This window comes from Cryptomeria japonica, chromosome 8, assembly GCF_030272615.1.
Source record: "Cryptomeria japonica chromosome 8, Sugi_1.0, whole genome shotgun sequence".
Taxonomy (NCBI): Eukaryota; Viridiplantae; Streptophyta; class Pinopsida; order Cupressales; family Cupressaceae; genus Cryptomeria; species Cryptomeria japonica.
In genome coordinates, this window is record NC_081412.1 from 334,357,101 (window position 1) to 334,369,343 (window position 12,243).

The window sequence follows — 12,243 nt, forward strand, 5'->3', positions numbered from 1 at the left end:
TTCAACTATGGTCAAAATAACCCCTAATAAGCACATATAGATGATGAAAATTTGTTTCTAATATTAAAGGATTGTACAACCACCTCCCTAGCCACATTTCCTTCTTGACTCTTTGTAATACTCGAGCAACTTTTTGATCTCATTATTTTTCTATCAAGATTATGAAATATTTGAAGCAATGTTCAACCTTGATGTCCAAGATTGGCAAAGAAGCAAGGTTGTCACTACTCCTTACCTTATATAATATGATTGTTGGACCATCATTGGAACATGCCTTTATTTTCCACATAATTCTTGAATGAGTAACCCATATTGGTGGGTCATCCCTGTGTGAAGGGTCTTACCCATGCACATTGTGAATATTTATCATGATTCACGCCTATGATGTAATAGTGATCCCTTATTAAGCATTTTCAAGATTCCTCCCTTCAAATATAAACAACTTTAATTAATTATAGATTTTTTATATTGAACTTCTAGGTTCTAGCTAATGGATTGATCTACAAGACAAAATTAGCAATACACTATCCATTTTGTTTGCAAACTAAATTGCATTTATATGTTTTTCACCAATGCCCTAGCTTACCTCATTGTTTGTACATTTGTTTGGAACCCTAAAATAAACATGTGGGCATTCTACTTTTGACTTCTCCCAATTATTGATTATACCACAATAATATTGCATTCAAACAATTATTGACTATACCACAATAATATTGCATTCAAAATTTTAGGATAAGTGAGAACTACAAATTAAAAATCTCTTGCAAAAAACTTTGTATTGGTATGATTCTTGCCGCTTCCACTAAAGACTCAGCTTTTATTTACTATACAAACTATGCCAAAACAAATGAAAAATACTTCTCAATCAGAAGAAAAGCAATGAAAAGCATATAACTTAAACAAACCATTCACTTATAAAGATTCATAAATCATACATATACAATCATTTACAAAAGTATGTACTAAGCAACAAAGTACGTACAATACATTAACTCTATTAGGTCAAATTTAATTATGCAAAGAAGAAAAAATGAAATTAAACAAGGCTTAATATTCGCATTCCAAAACCCAAACAGAATTTTCAAGATCTACTGTGTTGTGTAGAGCAAATTCAAGCTTAATAAAAGGTAGCTTATGAAGTCTGTAGTCCTCGACACAATCTTGAGCTCCATACATTGAAGATCGATATGACAAGATGTAGAGATAAAAGAGCAAAGATTAGCAGTGCTACAGCCCTCAAAAGACTTCAGCAACTTTGCTTGCTTGAACACGTTGACGCCTCTCGACATAAGCTGAAGGGAACCAGCCTGCTTTTCCCTTAGATTCACCTTCTGACCAACCTGAAGATGAAACCTAGCAAAAGGAAGAGATTAGAATGAGGTTCAATATGTGCTATCGTTATACAAGGGCCATTTATAGATTGTGTGCAATTTTTTAAAAGCAAGTACAAAGTATATAATAGTGTTTATGGCACCAATATTTTAATAAGAACTTTATCGCCTTAAAAATCCTTGCAGCTTCCCGGGTCGAGATCCCCTACTACAGGGACTGCAAATGGGCTCACAGAAAATGTTTTCATGGTTATGACAGAATATTCATGGTAAGTTGTGACATACATCAACCAAATTCTCCTGAAACAAATGATTTAGCAATCGAAACAAGGTTATCCAAGGTTGGAATTTCAAATTCTTCATGTTAGTGTGTGGAAAAGGAATATGGACTTAGCTACATGTTGAATTTGACACTATTTTAGATGACATATGATCATGGATAATTGCAAAAAAATTTGGCTTTGCTACGAGATTTCAATGGAGAACAAGATTAAAGCAGATTTTCCTCACAATTCTCTATCAATCTAGAAATATTGAATGCTCGACATAAATAGTTTTTCTAGAATACTAATTCATTTTTAATTGATTCCAAGGCCCAAGTACTTTCTTTCTTTCCTTGCATATGCACAAGAGATGGCTACTGTAAAAATATCAATTCACTTCTGATTGGTTCCAAGGCTCAAATGCATTCTTTCCCTGTGCATGTAAGGAAAGATCTTCCTATTAACCCTATTGTTTATTTCTTGTAACTTTATGACCAAAGCTACGTACATTTGTAGTTCTTTTAAGTAACATATGATGCATTTCTTTTGAAGAAAAAGTACAAAGAATGCACATACTATGGAACCATGGCTATTGTTAATAACTCACGTGTATTATTCTTGACTTTTTCATGCAACTTGAGGCAACGAACACATTATATCGAGCTACATAAGGATGGGTTTACAAGCTTTTCCTAGGCATACTTGTCTCTCATGTCCCTGCCAAGATAGGTAGCAGCTTATACGACAATTAGATCGCAGCCTTTATCGGCATTCTTAAATAGGATCGCTGCCTTAAACCAGATAAATTCAGAATATAGTAGAAGGGATTCTCCTAAGGAGGTTGCAGGGGATTGTTAGGCAGCGATTCCTTAATTAAGAGCCATAACAGCAAGTTACCAAAAGCGGTGAATTAACCAAGGGATGCCTCCTTTGTAAAGGATGTGATGGTAATGAAGGTTGTATTTTTCCATCCCACCAAGGGGATGTAAAAAGGACATCGGCTCATTTGTAAGGCATAGAATGGAAAAAAAAGAATTGAGGATTCAAAACTGAGTTAAGAGCAGAAATAATTATTTATAGTAGCAGCAACTAAATTAAAAGATAAATCTTTGAATAAAGTAAACTATAGGCATATATATAAATGTTCATGCCATAGTGACACTTGTAGAAATTATTAATCTTTGTGAGTAATCTAAATGCTTCTCTTTGTTATTAAAAGGTAGACCGGCCTTCATGCTCTTATCAACTACGCCCCCCCAGGTTGGAATAGACAGCCAACCTTCTATGCTCATGGACCAGGAGGTGGAATGGAAGACCAAACTTCCATGCTCTTGGGCTTGATCAAGGAGGACGACCAGCCTCCAAGGTAAACTGAGGGATGAAGGGCAAACCACCTTACATGCTCTTGCAATACAAGGGCAACCAACCTTGAGATTGCGGTTTGCAAACATTTCAACGAATTCCTAATGAGATTATTATAGGAATCCACATTGTAATGGCTATTGCCTTAATTAGATTTTTAAAATGAATAATGTTTGTATGATATCATGATGCAAACTGATACTTAGTCAAAATATATATTATCTTGGCTTATGGTTTAATGTCAATTTCCAGTGACTACTTAGTCAAAATATATATTATCTTGGCTTATGGTTTAATGTCAATTTCCAGTGACTAATATTGTGTGCTGGACCTAAACTGAGAATTCTCTTAAAGGGTATTTCAATTGGTAAATTTATATTCTAAAATGCATTATGTTTGTTATTTTAATTGAAACTGTGGTTTTAGGGCAAATTTTAGGGGGGTCATACCTGCTGTGTCAAGTAAAACTGTCCCCGGAATGAATGGAGCAAGTATATAGGAAACGTCTTAAAGATGAGTAGACATCCCCACCATCATTTGAAAAAGACAATGCAATATTTAATACGAAGGAAGGGAGCCTAGCTCATATGACCAACCACACCCCTTTTGAAAACCTAACCTAAGACCATCCATTTTCATTTGCCAATTGCATGTGTGAAGCAAAGAATTCAGCATCAGCATTTAAAGTCATTTGCAAAAGGGAGAACAGGTGCATCAACATTTGTCATTGGAGGTAAGCTATTGGAGCATCTCAATACAAATTTTGTTCCCTGGTTTTTCTTTTTTTTTTTAATATTTTGTAGAGTACTTGTGGCAGCTTTTTCTGTTTGTTGTATTTTTCAACACAAATTAAAACATGAGAGGCGATTTGGACTATGGAAGTTGTGAAAAAAAGAGGTGTCGGGGCCTTCTAAGTGTGAGTGTTGCAGAAACTAGAATGAAAAATACAAAATCCTCTCTTCTAACATTTTGAAAATTTATGCAAAGTGCCCATCTGAACACACAAAAACCTCTATTACAATGTGTCATATATTGTGATGAACCCTTGCTGGTTCAACTATTCAACCTGCTGTAATTTGTAGATCTTCTTTGTAATTTTTAATTATTAAGATGGTCTTTCAGAAATAGACAGAAGTTGTAGAAGAGGGTTTCTTTAATTTGCAACACATATTGAATAATACATGAATTTAATCAACTGAAACAATGAATTGGAGAATTTAGAAGCATACCCGTAGGTCCTTAGCCAATTTATTGAAAAGAAAGAATAAATCAGCAACTTACAAAGTTCTGATTTTTATTCTGGAACAATTCAAATCTGCTCTTATTGAAATACTAAGACACTCAAACAATGAAAGATGGTGCCAATAAATGAGCAAGCTGTGTGTTTGGGAAAAGAAGTCTCCAAACCACAGAAGAATCAACAACAAAACAGTAAATAGGAAAACCCTACAACAAATATGCCTTGTAAGAAGCCAAATCTGCCCCAATTAAATTCAATTTGACTTCTGAATGAAGCCAACCAAGCTGCAACAATTCGATTGATCTTTCACAATCTCAAAGCTACTGAATTCTGAAGAATGCACGCTCTCCAAAACAGGTCCAAACCCTAGCCGCCATAGCCAAGCGCTCAGAAGAAAATGTCAAATGCTCAATATCAAGAATGAGGTTTAATTTCCATCTTGGCTGCCTAAATACCCAAAAGGTGCGATTTTTGGCAATTAGGGATTAAAAAATAATAACTTGCTTTTAGGGTTCCCAACTTAACCCCAAAAGCAACGCCTAGCTTAGGAGATAATAAATTTTCACTTAAATAAATTTAAGTGATGCACTTTATGATTTTATATTAATATTTCATTAAAATATTAATTGTCTGTGGAACCACTTAAACATTCATATCTCTCTCATTATTGCTCTGAAACTGAATCTGTCAGAAGCTAGGGTCACAGTTCGCCATGCCAATGAAACTAGGACCATGTATATTTTTAGCAATTTTTCCCAAAAAAATAGGAAATCCTCATAAAATGTCAGAAATTGATGAAACAAAGACCAGAACTGAACTCAACACTGAACTAGAACAAATAGACAGACCACTCCTCAAGATACTACAATACTGACCACTTTATCCATACTATGTTAGCCTACAAGGGTCCAAAAATAGGCTAACACCTCAATCCCAAGTCCCTGACTAGGATGGGGACATTACATATTAGCAGTGCAGATTTCAAAGGGAGTTAAACAAGGGTTTGTCACCATTTACAATGCATTCCTAAAAAGGGAGTTTGGACTGTAAAAACTAACCCTACAAGAGAAGATTGAAAGGGGTGAGTTGTTTATGAAATGTGAGATAAGTGATAAAGCTGTATACATAGAATTTATTATGGATCATTCTAAATTGTCATCTACAACTAGAATGGTAGTTGTAAAGGAAGAGGGTTCCAGTAAAACAAAAGGTCATAGGTGATAAGCAAGATTGTGACCAATTCCACCCATGTTTGTAAATTCACTGGTATGATGATGGAGAGGTGCTTAGTGCTTACAGGCATACATTTTCGATCCCTTATTGTGTTCATGTGCTAAACACATTGAAAGACATTGGAAAGATATCATAAGCGAAGGAAAAGGTGGCAAAAGCTAGAGACAAAAAAAAATGTTTCCAACCACCATAACTCACTCCTTTTAGGACTTTTTTGATAAAAGAATTCGTCAAATCGATGGAAATTAGATATGAACACTATATCATTTTGCTAGAGATGATGCTTTAAGTGCCAGAACCTCAACAACCCATGGTGGTTTATACTTTATAATGAGTAGAAAATTTGGGGAGAGGCCAAAACAAAGGAGGGGAATGAGGTAAAGCATAAGGTCCTTAATGATGCTTGGTGGCCCACTATGTGTAATGTCCCCTTCTATATTCTGTACTGAGAATCAGAAAATTATAAAAATTAGGTTTAGAGATCATACCTTGTCAACTTAGAAACGTAAGATTAAATCTAATTTCCTGCATATAACATAGAAACATATGCAAATGTACACATTCCTTTGATTAATAAACATACAAGTCAACAAGATGATAGGAATTTCTATTTATATTAATAATAATGTTTGGAAGGAGGATACTATGAGGTCTACTTTAGAGTCTCACTACCCAAGCCCAAGATAGGTAGTTTCTCTAACCTTCTTGCTCCACTTGGTGACTCTATCTGATCTCCTCGTATATCAACCTTCTTCATGGCTTACTTATCTTGTGAGTTTGGGATGAGTCTGTAACCAGGTTGCTAGACTCCTCAAGGTAAGTGCTCTCAAGGTCCTAGACGCCTCTGAGGTCATTCTAGAACAGCCAACTTACAAGTCTCCTAACCTCTCCATTACACCTCCATTCCCTCCCTCACAAGTAACTGTAATTCTGATTTAAATACTTAATATTTTATCAGTATCCTCTTAATGATTTGAGCATTCATGATCCGTTCATAGAAATATTATTACAGACATCTTGTATTTATTATGAGAAATTACTGAAATAACATTGATTTGTCTGTGTGAGTTGTTGTAAATTCAGAATATGAACCCGCTTATGTTGTTAGGGCCAGTTATCTGTAGATCACTGAAATTATTAAAACTTATTCTTTATGATTGTAATGCTGTGATAACAGTATGCAGATATGATTCTAGTAAACATTCAAAAAGATGTTACTGTAACCAGTATGCTGGAGTAGTTTTCTGCTGCAAACGTATTTGCTGACCTGTGTGAATTCTCCTCTCTTTCTCTCTGTGTCTCCATGCCCTCCTTGGCACCCGATGGCTGGTCTTTATATGTCCCCGCCCTTGAATGCGATGGTTGCTTGGGAGAGGTCATACCTCTTACCTTTTGGCAATCGCACCCTCCTTTAAACTTGTAAACAATGATTAGTTGATTGCACCCCTTCCATAACTTATCTAATTGCATTTATTGGTTAAAATTCAGTCGATATTCATTAGTGATTCTTGATTAGTAAATTTGCTGCTCTATTTCCTGACTTACTGTGTGACACTTAGTACTCTGAGAACATCTCCTCCTTTTTATGCCCTTCAAATGAATTCTTCTCCCTTTTATTGTTAGTGTTTTGTAGCTTCGGTCAGATTATTCTAACTGATGAAATCAAATACTTAATTGGCCTATCGGCCTTAAGCATTTGACATCTATCATCCACAAGACATGATCGGATTATTTGCTTTATGTGCTTATTAAGATTACTTGCTTTAATTGTTAATCTATGAAACATGATTATGAATCAAACATATGTCTGTATTTAATAATGTATATTTATATATTATTAAATACATACACATAATTAAATTGATTATATTAATTATACTTTAATCATGTGTAAATCGATATTGAGTATCGATCAGATTATATATTTGAAGTAAATCATAATTGATAAAGTGTATCAATGATAAAGCAAATCAAAATCGATAATAATTATCGATTAACCAATATATATCGCTATTGTAAATCAGCGTATTTAGTGACAGCCGAAACTATGAGACATGCTCACGTAGAGACATGTCTCTAAGTGGACATGCTCCACGTAGAGGCATGCCTCTACGTAAGCGTGCCTCCTCTTTATATATATAGAGGTGGTCGATCGGTACTTGTGGACACACCGAAAACATTAAGTGTTGATACAAGCATCTACAGCCACTTTCACTATAGCGATATGCATATTGATAATTCGATAAGCATTATATCAATTACTTCGTTGTTCTAAACAGCACATACAAAGAGATCGATATTGATATAAATCGATCATTGTGAACAGCAGTTCATATTGTAAGTAAATCAATATTCTTAGAGATTGCTAATACAGTAAATAAGAATTGGAGATTATATTCTAAGATTAAAATTTCAAATACCCTATATTCAAATCTGATAAATCTTCAACATTTATATCTTCCAACATGAGGGAGAAGGCATTCCTCTTCATTATCATTGCACTTTTGAAAGAGTCACAACCCTTGAACATTAATTATATTTTTAATTATCTTTTATTCTAGGAATTGCTGTCTTGAGTTATTTTCTTTATTTAGTTTAACGATCATTTTTTCCCTTATAAAAATATTAAATGTCTTTCTTATTTAACTGGTGTTATCCTATAAGCCAGCCCGTCTGGAATACAGTTTAAAGGCTATGACTTTATGTAATCAGTACTGCTTCGACTTCTCAATTTGGTGGGGACATGACACTATGAGATAAAAAACTACTAACATGATTTTCTTTCATTTTTATATTTTCAAGTTTAAAAGTTTAAATTATCATTTTTTCTTTATTTTAATTTTGAAAATTTTCACACTCTCAAGCTTTAAAATTTCCATTACAAATATATGATAATTGTACCTATTGTGTAGATGATTAGATATTTCGATACAAACTCTCCAAGAATTTTATATGATACTTTATAGAAAAGGGTCCTTAATGATGCTTGGAAGGCCACTATGAGATTAAAAACTACTAACATGATTTTCTTTCATTTTTATATTAAAGTGAAGGTGCAAGCAGGATACTTGTTAATAATAGTGACTTAGAATCAAATGCTAGACAAATTAAAGTGGAGGTGCAAGCAGGATTTGTATTAAGAGTGACTTAGAATCAAATGCCAATTTTGATAGAAATGTCAGAAATGAGGCACAATTGTAAGTGGTCCAAGTGCTATAACTTTGTCTCTTTCTATTATTGCTATCATTGGTTATAGCCTTTTGACCTTTTGTCATTATAAATGTAATTAAAAAACGAAATTTCTAATTTTCATGTGCTATTATACTTGAATTAATTAATGTTCATGTATTATGTCTCAAATCTTAGGTGAATGGTTTTGAGTTGTTATAATTTCCTATATTTTGAATTTTATTGGTTCCCCTTATTTATTTTTTTATTTTCTAGTTTTTAAGTTGTCATTCCCTAAAATTTTCTATATCACTGACACCGTCCGAAAATACCCTCACATTTCCTATCATCCTTGTTTCAAACACACTATGGAACATAGAATTAAATAAATCACATTAAAAAAGGTGTAATTTCCATAAATTTTACCCCAAAAAATGGACAAACAATTGTTTTCTTGCACATATGACAAGGTAAGAGGTTGTCAACAAGCACTGGTGTCATCAAATGCAAGCAACATCATGTAAGATCCCCGAAGGATTTTACCCAAATTTTTTCACTTCTTCCCACTGTTTTCAAATTGCATGAATAACCAACAAATGCAGGGATTTGGTAGACTTTATGAGATGTATGTTTGTTCATTTCCAGAGTTGAGTGTTCTTTGTAAAGAATTTAAATTTGAAAGCACAGAACAATTTGGAAGCAAATAGTTTTTTGAAAACTAATCACCAGCACTGAAATTATATTCTGTGAAAAAGAGAGAGCAACTTGCAGGTTTAAGCGGTTCCCTTTATTGTCATAATCAGCAATGGTACATGACTGATTACATTGCAGATATATCATATGCAGATAGTATTTCTGAATGTGTACATTTTATAAGAAGCCTCAACACCCACAGAAATAGACAGAATAAAACTCAAGTTGAGCTACCATTTTAACATGCCATGGATGTGGATGATAGCTCCAATCTACAACAGAAAATTAATGCCCAGGTAAGCTTTATTTTCAAACCCTAAGAAACCTTCTAAACCGTGTACTATTTTATCTACTCTCAGACCCACTTCCAGCAGAGATTTTCAAAGCCCACAACCCATAAAGGTACAGCACCCAGCTCATGAATTTGCAAAACTCCAACCTTCATACTCGAACTGCCCAGCGGTGGATATAATACAAGTTGAGAAATTGCTGCCTGGCTGAAGTTAGGAATCTCATGCCAAGGGAGTTTGATTCAGATATTTGACCAGCAAGAGTGAAAACTATTTCCTTCCAACTCAAATACCCTATTATGCTCAGACATTGCTTTGTATTTGCCCACATCCAGCTGATGCTTAAGCAGCCAGCACGAATAAAATAAATACCTCAATCAACCAGGAAATAGTTTTAATCTTATACCTTCACTACTGCTATGTCATCCAAGCTGCTTTTTTCAACACCAAACTTACAAACACCATCAAGCATTAATGGCATCTAATTCTTGGGACTCATCATGGCATTCAAAACCCAGTTCAATGCACATATCATAATAAATCATTAGCTACCATGGCATCCACGTGTATTAATCAAGATTTGCATATATATTCAAATATTCACCAATAGAATCCCTCAAGCTCAAAAACCTCAAAACCCTACTCCCAAGGTGAAAACTATGTTACCCCGAGTTTTCGGGATGGGGACGGCAGGGGACAAAGGAACGAGTTTCCGGGACGGCAATTTTTTTTTGCCAATTTTGGGGACAGCTAGGGGGCAGTAAAGGGGACGGCTATATAAAAATAGGGAAAATTCAAATATATAGGAAAATTTAAAATATTTATTTGGAAACATGGATAAAACATGCACATCTACATTATAGAACCTTACCATATAAGAACCAGCAGAGTTCTTATGCCAAATTTGTGTTAAATTGATCATCAAAGTCAAATTGATTCTAGAATTCATTGTAAAAATTCACTGTCAATATGTAGAATTTATAGGGAGGTCCCCTAGGCGTCCCTTGTCTCTGAGACAGGGACGCCTAAAAACAAACATGGGGCCGAGAGACAAGGGACACCTAAAAACAAACATGGGGCCGCATCCCCGGGTAACTCTGGATGAAACTCATAGTGAACTGCTCATACAAGAAGAACAGGGCATCCAAATACAAACAACTTACCAACCTTTAAATCATAGAAATTTGTCTTCAAATAAGTCTCACCAGTTACCAAAATCCAATCGTTTATCTCCAATGCAAAATCTGAATGACTCCACCAAATATTTCAAGGTAGTTCTTTCACTACTAAAGCCAATCTTCTCCAAGAGAGTTTTCGTCCACAAAAAGATTGAGATAAACCAAGTCCAATCTCCATATCCACAAGGGTTTTCAGATAGACAAATAATAATCTTCAACATACCAAATGAACTCTCAAACCTCTTATTTAGCCTTTTTTGGAACTTTTCATAAACTCCATTATATAATCACTTTATTAAATTAATTTGCCTTATAACTCCAAAAAGTGATTTATTTTACTTTTAAAACATTTTCGACACTTAAAAGTCACTTTTGAAATGCTCAAGTGAAAATATTAAAATAAGTTCTATCACCTTACGGAAACACGCAAAAGTATTACAAACGGAGAATCAAACATGCCGAAACCAATTGAAGTTGACAAATGATAACCTATGTTCCACAACGTTTCGAGGAGGAAGGTACATTTCTGAGACGTCCCCTAAAGGGCCATTTTTACGGGACGACAATATATATATATATATATGAATTTTTCAAAATATATTAATATATTATAGAGAGAGGGGGCGAAAGAGAGAGATATGTCAATAATTGATAACGACGATATCAAAATGTAAATAAATCATGTGAGTAGTAGTATAACAACATAATAAATTTCAATAAAGCATTATAACAATTTCATATATCAAAAAAAAATGGTCTATCGATATCTAGAAGTCTCAAACATCAAAATACAACAGCCTATGAAACTCAGCCTCATTCGAGCTATCAATAGCCTCTACATCATGCCAATCTCTTCTCCAACAAGCAAACTCTCACAGCAAGGAGCAAAAACTGAGAAAATGAAAGAGAAATATCATGGTTGGGTTAATGTTTTGTTTTGGGTTTAAGTCTTTGTGGCATTTTAGGGTTCAATTTTGGTTTTAATGTCTTTGTGGGACTGGACTAAAGAAGCAAAAAAATAAAAAATGAAAAATTGTTTTTAATTACTATTCATGCCCGGAAGTGTTCTCAAGTGCAAGGGACAGCTTGCGGTTTCCAGGACGACAGGGGATGTTTCTGACATCCCCTAGCCATCCCGAGGGACAACGAGATGTCCCAAAATGCCCAAGGATGTTTCCTGGCATTTTCTAGGAATTCTCAAGCATCAAGGACAGCAAGGGGATGTCTCCTTGATGTCTTCCCGTCCTACAAATGGCTAGGGTATGGGGACAGGGGGTCCTGGGATAGGGGATGCGTCCCCATGTTTCCTATATGATAATTGATGTCAACATGAGCTCATACTATAAATAGCCATGTTCTCTAAGGACCAAAGAGAACAAACACAAAAGAAACCAAAAAAAACCAAAAAGATTGGTGCCATGCAAACACTTACCATATATAGCAGTGTTCTTTGAGAGCCAAAGACAAGAAACCCAGAAAAAC

General features: G+C 34.6%; 1 protein-coding gene across 2 annotated transcripts in view; it reads right to left on the reverse strand.

The window, feature by feature from the left end:
* Positions 1–894: 894 nt before the first annotated feature.
* Positions 895–12,243, reverse strand: part of LOC131061529 (SH3 domain-containing protein 2) — an 81,219-nt gene continuing 69,870 nt past the window's right edge. The window contains exon 10 of one of the 2 annotated variants that reach the window (XM_057995265.2): positions 895–1,356. In XM_057995265.2, the coding sequence (XP_057851248.1) occupies positions 1,240–1,356 (117 nt within the window). In that variant the 3' untranslated portion in view covers positions 895–1,239. The remainder of the gene's footprint in view (positions 1,357–12,243) is intronic. The other variant, XM_057995266.2, reaches the window with a different exon arrangement.